Source organism: Bubalus kerabau, chromosome 2 (genome assembly GCF_029407905.1).
Source record: "Bubalus kerabau isolate K-KA32 ecotype Philippines breed swamp buffalo chromosome 2, PCC_UOA_SB_1v2, whole genome shotgun sequence".
NCBI lineage: Eukaryota > Metazoa > Chordata > Mammalia > Artiodactyla > Bovidae > Bubalus > Bubalus kerabau.
In genome coordinates, this window is record NC_073625.1 from 189,028,074 (window position 1) to 189,042,754 (window position 14,681).

General features: G+C 47.8%; 1 protein-coding gene across 1 annotated transcript in view; it reads left to right on the forward strand.

Annotated features, from left to right (window-relative positions):
- Positions 1-14,681, forward strand: part of UBASH3A (ubiquitin associated and SH3 domain containing A) — a 34,652-nt gene that overhangs the window by 19,640 nt on the left and 331 nt on the right. The window contains exons 7-10 of the mRNA XM_055569742.1: positions 6,744-6,870; positions 11,085-11,184; positions 12,728-12,850; positions 13,759-13,931. Of these exons, the coding sequence (XP_055425717.1) occupies positions 6,744-6,870; positions 11,085-11,184; positions 12,728-12,850; positions 13,759-13,928 (520 nt within the window). The 3' untranslated portion in view covers positions 13,929-13,931. The remainder of the gene's footprint in view (positions 1-6,743; positions 6,871-11,084; positions 11,185-12,727; positions 12,851-13,758; positions 13,932-14,681) is intronic.

Here is a 14,681-nt window from a genome sequence, read left to right on the forward strand (position 1 = left end):
GCACGTTGGTACCACGTGGTACTGCAGAGATAATTGGCTACATCATCCTCTCTGAGACTTGAGAATACTTGGGCCCAGGGAACTGGAGGGGCCAATTCATCATGCAATTAAAGAAGCACTTGGTTCCTTGTAGAACCAGTTCAGTCAGTCCATTTAAGGAGTAACAGGCAGAAGATGCTGCTTCCACCCTAACTGACCATCTGAGGTCCAGGAGGCATGGGCTTCCATCTGGCTCATGTCCTTTAGTGAGTCCTCCAGTCCTTGCTCAGGACAAAAGAGCTTCACGGGCACCAGGCAACTGGCAAGCTGGATGTTGGTACAACTATGCTGCAAAGACTCTCTAGAAAATGAGTTTATGTTTGTTACATTTTTCATCTTAAAGTTTATCTGTCAGTAACCTGCCACCAAAATAACCATTCCAGGTTTTAGGCTGGACATTTCTGGGACTATTCCTTCTAGAAGCAAGTTTCCTGCAGAAATGTATAAGTATTAACAAGAATCACAGCAAAAGAAGAGAAAACTGAGTGTTGAGCTGGGCCGTGGGTGTCTGATGACCGTGTTTTGGAAGCGCCGCATTCATGCTGGGGAAGACGCATGGCAAACAGTGGCCTGTGATTATGACTCAGAAAGGCAGAGACCCAGCTCTGCTGTCAGACTCGGCTGTCCTGGCTGTGTCTTTTAAAACGGCCACAAGTGTACTTTATTAACCATTCAGAGCTTTTTAATCAGAAACCGGCCCCAGAATGTCAGGACACATCGCTAACTGCTTAAGCAGAAATTAAGAAATTGCAGTTCAGTGACATTGTCCCACGGCTACCTTGGCTATGGGCAGACATACTGTTATTCAGACAGTGGATAAATATCTTGGAAAGTGTCAGTTCAGAATTCACACTTGGCACATGCAATCCAAGCAGGAAAAGTTTTCCTGCACCAGTGACCCATCTCCAATATGACAATTCAGTCTTTGTGCCAACAGTTCGGGGTCTCTGGATTCACTTGGCAACAAAATGACCATTACTTCACCCATTATTTTGAAGAAAAAGATCAGAGGCCACCAGCGTGATGACGATGGAGTTCATACATTAATCACAGCAGTTTTCAACCCTCCACGGAGAAGAAGGATGTAGTATAACTGTCCAACAAGGAACTGGGAATATTAGAGCTCAGAGAACACATCCTCTCTGAGCCAGGATAAGAGTCCCAACCTGGAAGCAATACACGCCCATGAGTTTCCAAAACCACAGAGCAAGTTGGTGGCAAGTAGCTCAGAAGTTATAAAGGTGATGTCATGGGCTGCACTGGGTCCCCAAAATTCATATGTTGACAGCCTAATCCCAGCACCTCACAATGTGACTATATTTGGAGATGAGTCTTTAAAGTGGTGAAAAAGTGAAGTCGCTCAGTCGTGTCCAACTCTTTGTGACCCCGTGGACTGTAGGCTACCAAGCTCCTCCGTCCATGGGATTTTCCAGGCAAGACTACTGGAATGGGTTGCCATTGCCTTCTCCAGGGGATCTTCCCGACCCAGAAATTGAACCTGGGTCTCCCACATTGTAGGCAGACGCTTTTCCGTCTGGGCCACCAGGGAAATTCTTTAAAGAGGTGATTGAGGTAAAAGGAGATCTCAAGGATGAGCCCTGATCCAGCTGACTGGTGTCCTCATATGAAGAGTAAGAGATGAGGACACAAACACGCACAGAGAAGGATGATCACACTTGTTCACAGGGAGGAGATGGCCATCCACACGCCCAGGAGACAGGCCTCGGGGGGAACCAGCCTTGACCACACCTCGGCCTTGGGCTCTCAAACTCCAGACTGTGTGAGAATAAGTATCTGTCCCGTAAGCCACCTCGTCTGTGGTTCCTCACTCTGGCATTTCTGGAAGACACGCTGGGACACAGTCCACACAACCCGCAAATGGCAGCTGTGCCCCTGGTAAAAGTCAGGGGGAATTTAAACGCATCTATCTCTATGGTGTAAGTTAAGCATTAAGTAGTTTTCTGAGGTTTAAGAGAAAAACAGAAATATCGAAATGCTACCTTCTTTCCTTTCTCCTCTCATTGCCAACATCCCCATCATAATCTAGGCTGTATTTCATTTGATAAACTAGCAAAAAAAATTCAGCTTTTCTCTCTGACTGTAAACTTCACAGATGTTATTTATAGATAACATGGCTTCACTACCTGCCCTGTGGGCCACAAGCAGGGTGTGTGTGGGGGGCCCCACCTCACCCTCAGGAAGGGGAAACCAATCAGTGTTTCCTGTATCAATGTGAGGCTCTTCAAATACTGAGAGCGTGTTCGCTTGAAGGGGGAAACGTCAATGGTCAATGGTCTGAGTACAGGGATCGTGTTCTCATCTGCTTACCACCAGCTAAAGCCCTAAATGCTGTAAGAATATGAGCCAAGTAAATCTGTTTAACCTGAACCCCTCTGGTAGGATTTACCACTTGAGACAGGAGAGAACATGGAAAGAGAAGGTACAACTCGCAGACGATTTCAGAAATGCTTTCACTACACTGAAACCCCACGTGGGCACTGAGTGTATGGTGGTGAGGAAGAAAGGCAGGTGACCGAGCCCGTGGGCCCCTGAGATGCAGAAGAAATGGCTCCACTCCCAGCTCAGGACCCGGTGAGGGTCTCGGGATGCAGGCCTGGGAGCCATCAGCCTTACAAGCACTGGAGGGCTTGGGGCCTCTCTGAGAGAGAAAAGAAAACATTTACCAAGGGGCTGAATAAGTAGGAACACACCAGGTTCACGATGGAGCAGGACGAATCCTGTCAGAGTCATTTCCAGGCTTAGTGAAGTACCTTCTAGGGCAATCCCAATGGGGTCATTTGTTGGAACTTCACTGAATGTTTGAAAACTTTATCTGGGAGAAAAAACAGGAGAGAAGAGCTGAGAACACTTTGGGAAACAAAAATGATGGGAAGAGACATCTACCTTACCAGATATTAAAAGCATGTTATAGAGCTATGATATGGTACTGATGAGGGAAAGAGAATAGACGGCAGAGCAGGAGACCTGGTATATTAGGGGCTCCTATCTGATGGGTGCATCAGAAATAGGAGAATACATGGGTATAAAACAGGTGGTATTCTGTATGATCCTATAGCACACACTGAGTCGAGTTAAACAGAAAATGAAAATTATTTTTAAATAGAAGGACGTTTAAATGACGGTACTTCTGATTTCTGGACTGGGTAGAGTTTGAAAACAGAGAAACAATGGAACATATCTTAAGTGAGATGTAACAGAGCCATCTTTTGGGCTCCCCTGGTGGCTCAGATGGTGAAGAAGTGACCTGTGATGCAAAAGTTCGATCTCTGAGTCGGTAAGATTCCCTGGAGGAGGAAATGGCAACCCACTCCAGTATTCTTCCCTGAAGAATCCCATGGACAGAGGAGCCTGGCGTGCTGCAGTCCACGGGGTCACTAAGAGTCAGCACCACTGAATGACTAGGTACAGCACGGCCTCTTTGGGGCAGTCTCTCAGAGTTACCTGAGGTGCTGTCTCCTGGGCTGCAGACTTCATCTTTAATCAGATCAGATCAGATCAGTCGCTCAGTCGAGTCCGACTCTTTGCGACCCCATGAATTGCAGCACGCCAGGCCTCCCTGCCCATCACCAACTCCCGGAGTTCACTCAGACTCACGTCCATCGAGTCAGTGATGCCATCCAGCCATCTCATCCTGTCGTCCCCTTCTCCTCCTGCCCCCAATCCCTCCCAGCATCAGAGTCTTTTCCAATGAGTCAACTCTTCACATGAGGTGGCCAAAATACTGGAGTTTCAGCTTTAGCATCAGTCCTTCCAAAGAAATCCCAGGGCTGATCTCCTTCAGAATGGACTGGTTGCATCTCCTTGCAGTCCAAGGGACTCTCAAGAGTCTTCTCCAACATCACAGTTCAAAAGCATCAATTCTCCGGCGCTCAGCCTTCTTCACAGTCCAACTCTCACATCCATACATGACCACAGGAAAAATCATAGCCTTGACTAGATGGACCTTTGTTGGCAAAGTAATGTCTCTCCTTTTCAATATGCTATCTAGGTTGGTCATAACTTTCCTTCCAAGGAGTAAGGGTCTTTTAATTTCATGGCTGCAGTCACCATCTGCAGTGATTTTGGAGCCCAGAAAAATAAAGTCTAACACTGTTTCCACTGTTTCCCCATCTATTTCCCATGAAGTGGTGGGACCGGATGCCATGATCTTCGTTTTCTGAATGTTGAGCTTTAAGGCAACTTTTTCACTCTCCACTTTCACTTTCATCAAGAGGCTTTTTAGTTCCTCTTCACTTTCTGCCATAAGGGTGGTGTCATCTGCATATTTGAGGTTATTGATATTTCTCCCAGCAATCTTGATTCCAGCTTGTGCTTCTTCCAGTCCAGCATTTCTCATGATGTACTCTGCATAGAAGTTAAATAAACAGGGTGACAATATACAACCTTGACGTACTCCTTTTCCTATTTGGAACCAGTCTGTTGTTCCATGTCCAGTTCTAACTGTTGCTTCCTGACCTGCATATAGGTTTCTCAAGAGGCAGGTCAAGTGGTCTGGTATTCCCATCTTTTTCAGAATTTTCCACAGTTTATTGTGATCCACACAGTCAAAGGCTTTGGTATAGTCAATAAAGCAGAAATAGATGTTTTTTTGGAACTCTCTTGCTTTTTCAGAGCTATCTGAGGTGCTGTCTCCTGGGCTTCAGACTTCATCTTTAATCAGATCATCTTTAATAATGATTATTAAATGCTTAAATTGTAAGCCTTCTCTATGTTAAAATCACAGACAAAACTACAAGTTAAACAGCAAGGTGATAATGCTTTTCAGAAAGTAAATAGTAATAAAGACGATGCTCCCTTACCAGTCACTCACGTGAGAGGACTGTCTGCCTCCTTCTCGCCCACCATAAATCCCAGACACTCTGCTCACCAGCTGCTTGGCGTCTGACTTTTTCATCTAGTGGAAAAGATGAAAAAGGCCACCTACTGCATTCTTCACTCCTATCTGCTATGAGAGGTGAATGTTGGGAGAATATCCCCCACTCCAGTCACCTGCAGCCTCTGGGCCACTTACCCTTCTCCCCTCGTCACACTGTGGTGCTTGGTCCCAACCCCTAGCTGAGGGTGCCTGTTCGTAGTGTGTTTTATTCCACACCTCCTGGGCATCCTGCATCCTCCAAGGGCATTGTACCAGCATCACTTGTCCCCATGAGACCCTCCCCAATGGCTCCCCCCAGCAGACAAAGATGCTGTCATCTTAAAAACAAAATCAAGCACAAGTTCTCTTTTTCCTGTTTCCCTGTCCAGCTACGGTTCATGTCTTTGCTCTGAATGGCTATGTCTTTTGCTTGACCCTGTTTGAAACTTGCCCACGTGCTATAAAGCAGTCTACAGGCCCCATGAGTGTAGCTAGTATAACTAGTTATATAGTTATACTCCAGTATAACTAGTCCTCCCCTCAAAATCACCAGGACCCAGGTTCAGGTCCAGTAAGAAAGGGAACCAAGAGATGACTGTGGATCATTTTTGTGTGTGTGCACGCTAAGTCGCTTCAGTCTTATCCAACTCTGTGTGACCCCATGGGCTGTATCCCACCAGGCTCCTCTGTCCATGGGATTTCCAAGGCAAGAATACTGGAGTGGATTGCCCTGCCCTCCTCCAGGGGATCTTCCTGACCCAGGGACCAAACCCATGTCTCTTGCATCTTCTACTTTAGCAGGCAGGTTCTTTACCACTAGCGCCACCTGGCAAGCCCAGATGATTCTTACATACAGTTTAAAAAGATGACCTTTCCCTTTGTAAACTGAGTTTCCCCTGGGGGAACCTGGCAATTTCTTGTTGGAGGATTTCCATGACCATTGGCTCTTAGTTCCTCTTTCATGCTCCTCCTCTGGCCCCTACCCTGTCCTCTACCTCGGCATCACCACCCGCTGGCCTTCTGGGGTTCTCACAGCTCTTGTGTGCGCTTGGTGGTCCTCAGAGCTTCCAAGCAACTGCCCACCTAGGGCAGCTTTCTTGATCCCCTGGACCAGCAGCAGCCTCCACTCTGTCTACAACTGCTTGGGTACTGAGTTTGCCCACCTGCCCACTCGTGCATGGGTGCCTTTTCTGTGTGTTTCTATGGCACTGATGTGTCTGTTCTGCTCCCTTAGCCCTGCATCCCCACCACAAGCATCTTCATGCCTTTGGAAGGTGAATCTAAGAGGATGATGCCCTGGCTGCCCAGTGACAAGGCAGCACAGATGGGGCAGCTTAAACAGGTGTCCCTTCTCTCACAGTCCTGGAGGCTGGAAGGCCAAGCTCAAGCTCCCGAGGCCTCTCTCCTGGGTGTATAGATGGTCATCTCCTCTCTGTGTCCCCACAGGGTCCTCCCTCTAGTCCTGATCTCTTCTCAGGAGGACCTGGGCAGGTTGAATGAGCACCCACCCTGGTGACCTCATGTTAACTTCATCTGCTCTTTAAAGGCCCTACCTCCACATAGAGTCCCATTTGGAGGTCCTGAGCCTCACGACTAGACATCTGGGGACACACAGTTCAGTCCATAACAGGTGGTGATGGAGAAGACAAACCACCACCATTCCTCTGGAGATGCCATGCTTTTGGGCACAGAGCTGTTTTGAACCATTGTTTTGTTTCACCCTCAAAATGACCCCACCCACCCATCTGGTCTCCTGTGTTCTCAATCACGTGATGACTGAGTGCCTCCCAGTGTCCACATGACATGACATCCCTCTCCTCTCCCACAGGACATACACCTTCAGTGTAGCCCCTGACCTGAGCTCCAGAAAGGATGGCGAGGCCAGCAGCAGACGGAACGGGGAGCCCAACCCACCATCCTCGTCCAGGAGCCTCAGCAGCCTGCAGTCCCTACAGGTGACGGGGCCCTTGATACCAAACAAACCACGCAACCGTGCCCTGGGTCAGCTCCGGGGAGACTCGGCCCCCCAGGAGCAGCTTTCATTCAGACACTGCTTCCTGGAGCTCAGGCCTGCGTGGGCCAGCAAAGGGCCCATCCTTCTGCTACCACATCCCTCTGCTCCGTCCATCCGGGGAAGAGGGTGACCCACGCACACATATACATATACACATACACACACTCACATATACACATACACACACATACATACACACATATACACATACACACACTCACATATACATATATATACACACTACACACACATATACACACACACCACACACACACATACACACACTCACATATACACATACATTACACTATACACTCATATACACATACACACATACACTCACACACTACACACACACATATACACATACATACACTCATACACACATATACACATACACACGTACTACACACACTCCATATACATACACACATACATACACACATATACACATACACACACTCACATATACACATACACACATATACACATACACAAACTCACACAATACACACATACACACACACATATACACATACATACACTCATACACACACATATACACATACACACATACTACACACACATATACACATACACATACTCACATACACATCACATACACACACACACACACTCACATACACACACACTACACATACACATACACACACATACACACACACCACACACTACACATACACACACACTACACACACACATACATACACACACACTACATGTACATATACACACACATACACATACCACACACATATACACATATACACATACACACACACTACACACATATACACATACACACACTCACATATACACATACACACACATACACACACTACACATACACATATACACATACACACACTCACATATACACACATATACACATACACACATACACACACTATACATACACATATACACATACACACACATATACACATTCACATATACACATGCACACATATATACACACACATACACACATATACACATACACACACACTACACAAATATAACATACACACATATACACATACACACACATATCCACACTCACATATACACATACACACACTCATATATACACATACACACATACTACACATACACATATACACACACACACGGCTGTGAACCTGTCCAGTGTCCGCAGGACAGTGTCCACAGTGTCCACATACAGCTCTTGTCCAAAACTCAGTACTCGTGACCAAAGGTCAGTCACTCACGGGGCCAGGACACATGCTTGGGAAGGGGTAGAGACCCAGCCCTCCAAATTTGCCGTGCTCTCTCCCTAACTCTGCCATCAGCCAGCTGACTTCTGCCCCAAGAACCCATCAGACCCCAGAGGCTGCCTCTAGGTCAGACAAGAGCTGCACACAGGGCGTGGGAACCAGAACAGCGTGAGGGCATCACGGTGACCTCTAGCTGGGTCCTCAGGGGGACAACGGCCCGGGAAGAGGAGCCACTGACTGGGGGCCAGAGGCCTGCCGGCCCCAGGCAGACACAGATGGGCACCACCCGCTGCCTGCCTCAGTCTTACTGGGGAGGGGGAGAACTGGCCTAGAGTAGGGCTGGGGGCCCCCTGAGACTGAGCCCCCTCTTTTCAGATTGAACAAGGAGAGGAGTTAGGAGGAAAAGCTCAGCCTCAGGCTCAGCCTCTGTGTGAACGTGCTGGTGTTTAGTGGGTGAGACCCTGACACCAGTCCTTGTGAATGGAACCCTCCTCTGGTCTGAGACCACTTCATCCACGTTGTGAGAAAGGGAAACTGGCTACAGGTGTGCAAAAACAATCATGTAGTGGGCTGAATAATGGCCCCAAAGAAGTGAGGTCTCAATTCCTGCCGCCTGTGAAAGTTACAAGGAAACGTGTGTCTGCCTGTGGGACTGAGATGAGGATCTCAGTGGAGAGGTTGTTCTGGATTATCCCGTAATTCTAAACCGAATCACCGAAAGCAGGGGTGTGATGCGCGTAGAAGAGACACAGCACTCAGGGAGAAGCCATGTGCCCAGGAGGCAGAACCTGGAGCCACACACCAAGGCAGCCACATGCCAAGGATGCTGGGGCTGCCGGGAGCTCAAAGAGGCAGGAAGGACCCTCTCCTAGAGCTTCTGAGGGGAACTGGCCCTGTGATAGCCTTCAGAACCAGAAGGGAACAAGCTACTTTTGTTTTCATCCCTGAAGTGGGTGCTATAACATTCCTGGTGATCTCAGCCCAAACATCCCTGGTGACCTTGACCCCAGGCATGACCAAGTCCTGCGTCCTCCGTGGAGTCCCCCCAGCCCACCTCCTGTGGCAGCACCATCAGCTCTGCTCCCCCTCCATCCTCTACCATCTGTGACTCATCTTTCCACGCTTGTCCTCAGCCCCAGTGAGACCCCCTAAGTGGGGCACCTGTGGACAACACCTTGTGTCCCAGAATCAGGCACAGATGCTCCAGATGCTGACGGCACAAGTCACAGGAGACCACGGGCCTGTGCTGATGTGGAATTTCCCATTCTGCTCCAGAACTGCTGTTCAGTTGCTCAGTCATGTTCGACTCTTTGCGACCCCATGGACTGTAGCCCACCAGCTTCCTCTGTCCTTGGGATTCTCCAAGTGGGTTGCCATGCCCTCCTCCAGGGGATCCTCCCAACCCAGGGATCAAACTTGTGTCTCTCTATATCTCTTGCATTGGCAAGTGGGTTCTTTACCACTAGTGCCACCTGGGAAGCCCCTCTTCCCTGGTTACTCAGAGCTAAACATATACCCTGACACCAAGCAGAGAACCATCTTTAACATGCCAACACGTGGGTGGTCCTGGAGGGCCCCTCAGAAGAGGACAAGTGCCAGCAACAGAGGAGACTAGGATGGATGGATGGATAAATGATAGACAGACAGATAGACAGATAATAGATACATAGAAGATACATAGATAGATACATTAGATACAGATGGTCCCCAACTTATAAGGTTCAACTTACAATCTTTTGACTTTATGATGATGTAAAAGCAAATCGTTCAGTAGAATTTTAAATACTTGAATTCTGCTCTTTTCCAAGACTAGTGATGTGTAGTCCAGTCCTCTCTCTGATGCTTGGCAGTTGCAGCACAGCCCCATTAGCCCTTGATCACGAGGGTGAAATACTGATACACTGATAACCATGCTGCACCTAGACAGCCGTTCCGCTTTTCACTTTCAGTACCGTATCCAGCAAGTCACAGGAGATGTTCAACACAATTATAAAATATGCTTTGTGATAGATGAGTTTGCCCCTCAGTCAGCTAATGTAGGTGTCTGAACATGGTTAAGGCAGACTGGGCTGAGCTAGATGGTCAGTAGTTTCGATGCATTAAATGCATTTCTGACTTAAGACATTTTCAACTTATGATGGTTTTATTGAAATGTAACCCATCACAAGTTAAGAAAAGATCTGTACTTATCTACGTATCATATATATACATCTATTATACCACGTAATATATATTTTATACTATTATGTTAATACTATAGATTATGGATTTCCCTGGTGGCTCAGAAGGTAAAGAATCTGCCTGCAATGTGGGAGACCCAAGTTCAATCCCTGGGTCAGAAAGTGTTTCATTCCAGCAGCCTGAAGGGACAAGACCAGGGTAGGCACTTGGAAGAAGAGGGAAGGTGGAAAACTGATGTGCTGAGGGGTGGACCATTCATTCCACTTTCTCTCTATTTCCTGTGTGCACTCTAGTACCTAGAACAGTAAAGGCTGCAAGAAATAACAGATGATTCTACTCCCATCTCATTGTAAAGGCCCCGGTAAGACAGGCTGCAGCTGCTCAACAGGCTTCCCAGGTGGCACCAGTGGTCAAGAACCCACCTGTCGATGCAGGAGATATAAGAGATGTGGGTTCAATCCCTGGGTGGGGAAGATCCCCTGGAGGAGGGCATGGCAATCGACTCCAGCATTCTTGCCTGGAGAATCCCATGGACAGAGGAGCCTGGCAGGCTGCAGTCCACAGGGTTGCAAAGAGTCAGACACGACTGAAGTGACTGAGTACAGCACAGCATAGTTATTGAACAAGGACGGGAAGGATGCCTTGGAGTGGGGGCCGGGGACAAGTCTCAGAACGCAGTGCTAAACCTCAGGCGCCTCTCCTCCCCCCATCCCAGGCCACGATAGTGAGGAGAAGCGTCCTGGTGGTACGCCATGGGGAGAGGGTGGACCAGATCTTCGGGAAGTCCTGGCTGCAGCAATGTACAACACCTGATGGTAAGTACAGTCCTGGCAGGATCCAAACAGAGGAATTAGAGCTAACACAGATCACGTCTCAATATGCTTAGTCAGAGCCCTGGGGCACCATTCTTTACTCAGACTGAACTCCCATCAGAACCTAACCTCCTCCCAGATTCTCGGCTTCTTTGGAGCTCTGCCCTCTGCTTCACAAAGTGACCACAGATGAAGCATCACTGAGGGCAGAAGACCTCAACAGAGTAGGTTCACATGTGGGGAGTCATAGATGCTCTTGAGAATATGATAAAAGTGATGGACCTTCTCTTTGAATGGAAAACAAATACCACCTTCCATGCAGATGCAGTTAACACTTTGGCATTTAATAAAAGCCTTTAAAGCTTCCAGTTCCAGCAAAGTCTCTGTCAATGGAAATTCTGGGGAGGTGGCTTCTAGAAAAATCTTGCATGGAACCTAAAAAGACAAGACATGGAAAACAGCCGCTACCTCTCTCTGATTGGTGAACTGTTGGAAGGCTGGGCTGGTGTGTTCAGGCACAAGTGTTGACCGGCCACATGACATACACAGAGCAGCCTCGGGAGAGGAATTTGGCTGCTAGAATCTGTTGTGGCCAGGACGTCTGGGAGACATGTGAGAAGATGTGAGGGCTTGGTGTGTTACGGAGTCCTCTGTGGGGATCACAGATTATCTGAGGATGAGATCAAACCTAACCCTACTGACTGTTTACTCTGAGCCAGGCTGTGGGCTCCAGGCATCTCCTTACTGACTCATTCAAACAACCATATCATCACCCACGTTTTACAGATAAGGGGAGTGAGTCAGCTGCCTCTAATACACAACTAGTCACTGGTGGTGCCAGGATGTGCACCAGACCATCCAAGCAGAGTTCAAGGTCAAACTCAAGGCGAACCAAAGTGCTCTGAGCCTCTGAATGGATTGGGGTGGGGGTAGGGCAGTCCCAGTGAATCCCCCTGACGTCCACTCCCCCGTGAAAAGTGAAAGTGAACATGATGTCGCTCAATCATGTCGGACTCTTTGCGACCCCGTGGACTGTGGCCCACCAGGCTCCTCTGTCCATGGAATTCTCCAGCCTGAAGCAATTGACTAACAGCACTCAATGCAGGACCCACTCCTGCCATCTGTATTCCGGCCCACAGGCAATGTGACACCTTAAAGCCATGGAGATGGGTTGAATTGCATCTAATTAATTAATGCCAATTTGAGATTCGTATTGAGTTAAGCTAAGTCAGTCATGGAGATGCTTGTTCTTAATCAGGGCAGTTGCACGAGTGTATCTTTGGGAGGGGTTTTGAGAGAATGAAGAAGGTCTGGTGGTGCCTGCAGATGAAACACAGGTTTTCTGAGTTTGAGGAAATGTGCGCTGAGTAGAGTAGAATTTCCTCCTGAAATTTAATCTACATTTCAGGGTGCATTCAAGAAAAAACACCATTGACAACAGTTTAATTACTGTGCTTCAAATGTGGGTCTTGATCTTAAGCATTGAGTGGGACAGGTATGACCTAACTTGATGGAATTGAACAACTGGTGCTTATTTATGCTGTAGGAAGATATTACCGGCCAGACCTGAACTTCCCTCGCAGCCTGCCCAAACGGAGCCGCGGCATCAAAGACTTTGAAAACGATCCACCATTATCGTCTTGTGGAATTTTCCAGTCCAGGATGGCAGGTATGTTTGAGGCTCAACCTAGGAGGAATGGGGCTTCCCAGGTGGCTCGGTGGTAAAGAATCTACCTGCCAAGGCAGGAAATGAAGGGTTCAACCCCTGGATTGGGAAGATGCCTTAGAAAAGGAAATGGTAACCCACTCCAGCATTCTTGCCGGGAGAATCCCATGGACAGAGGAACCTGGCCGGTAACAGTCCATGGGGTTGCAAGAGTCAGACACAACCTAGCGATTAAACAGCAACAACCAAGAGAATAGTAACAATGATTGCAGCAGTGATTATCACTCACTTGTACTGAGCCCTTGCCACACGCTTTGAAGGCAGTACTAGCATTATCCTCACTCTGCTGATGAAGAAACTGAGGCCCAGAGAGGTTAAGTATGTTGCCCAAGATCACATAGTAACCCAAGATCACACAGCAAGTAGGAAGCTCAGAGACTTGACCCAGGAATGGGTTGGTGGGGAAGTCAGGAGGAATGAAAGGGATAAAAAGAACAAGAGAGAAAAGGAAAAAAAAAAAAAATCAGTGATCACTGTGTACACTAAGGATGTCATTTTAAAAATTGAAAGATACATCCTGTCTTTGATTTTATTTCAAAATCTGTCCCTTTGTTTGTTTTGTCTGAGGTTCTGGTTCCACATGATTGACCTTGTGGAAGAGAAGAGGCCATTGAGCTCATCTGGTCTGCATTCTATGAATTAAGAAACTCAAATCTAGAATTGGGAAGGTTCATTGGCTTCCCAAGTCACACAGTGGTTAGCTGGAGGAACATACTAAAACCAGCTTCTCCCTGGGGGCCATGCCAGCTGAACTTAATCACAGTTTCCATCCACACGTCAGGCACAATCGTAGGAGGTGCATACACTGGGGGTGGGAATCATGGAGCTACATAAAAGCTTTCCTGCCACAGGTAGTAAGCTGCCCTCCGAAGTTGCCCCCTTGGGCGGCTACACTGATGAAGAGGGCACATCTCCCACTGCTGTTTTCCAGGGGAAGCTCTGCTGGACAGCGGCATCAGGATCGCCTCAGTCTTCAGCTCCCCCGCCCTCCGCTGTTTGCAGACGGCCAAACATATACTGAGAGGTCAGTGAGAACTGCAGCGACCTTCTCGCATGGCCGTGACCTCATGGTTCTTCTCTGGGGGGAGAGGGCAGTGAGCAGAGGTGCAAAGAGAGTGGATGGCTGTGAATGACAGTCTAAATCTACAAGACAGTTGCGAACCAGCCCCTGAGAACTGTGAGGAGGCACTGAGCCTGTGAGCATTTCTGGAAGGTCAAGATTTTAATTTGCCTTGGACCAGCTTATGCATGGGTTTTTTAAGAGAGGTTGGTGCTGAGCTTAGAAGAGCAGTGGAAAGGATGTCATTGGAGGAGGAGTTACCGAAGGTGTGAGAAAAAAAAAAATCAGTTATGGAATGTGTTTTTCTATAGCAAAAATATGTGCTATTTTTGGCAAAACAGATCATGACTTCCATTTCCAGTTTTCTAATTTACAATAGAAAGTGGAGCTTTTTTTTTCTTATTAAAAAAAAAAATCCTAGGGTAGGGTGAGTTGGGAGAGTTAGAATGTTCTAGAAGATGACTCCCATCTACCCTCTGCTTTGGCTCGGTCTGGGCTAAGTGTTTACCAGGATGGCGCTTCTGTGTGACTAACAGTCTCCACGATTGTTCGTCTTTTCCGAGGATCAGTGGACTGGCCAAGTCCTCATGGGTACGCTCCTTCTTAACCTGAGGATGAGCCCAAGTGCCGTGTGCAGTGGGACCCATGCAAGGATAGGGTGAGCACCAGGGGGCTTCAGGTGTCTCCCAGATCCCAGGAGACTCCGGTCCTTCC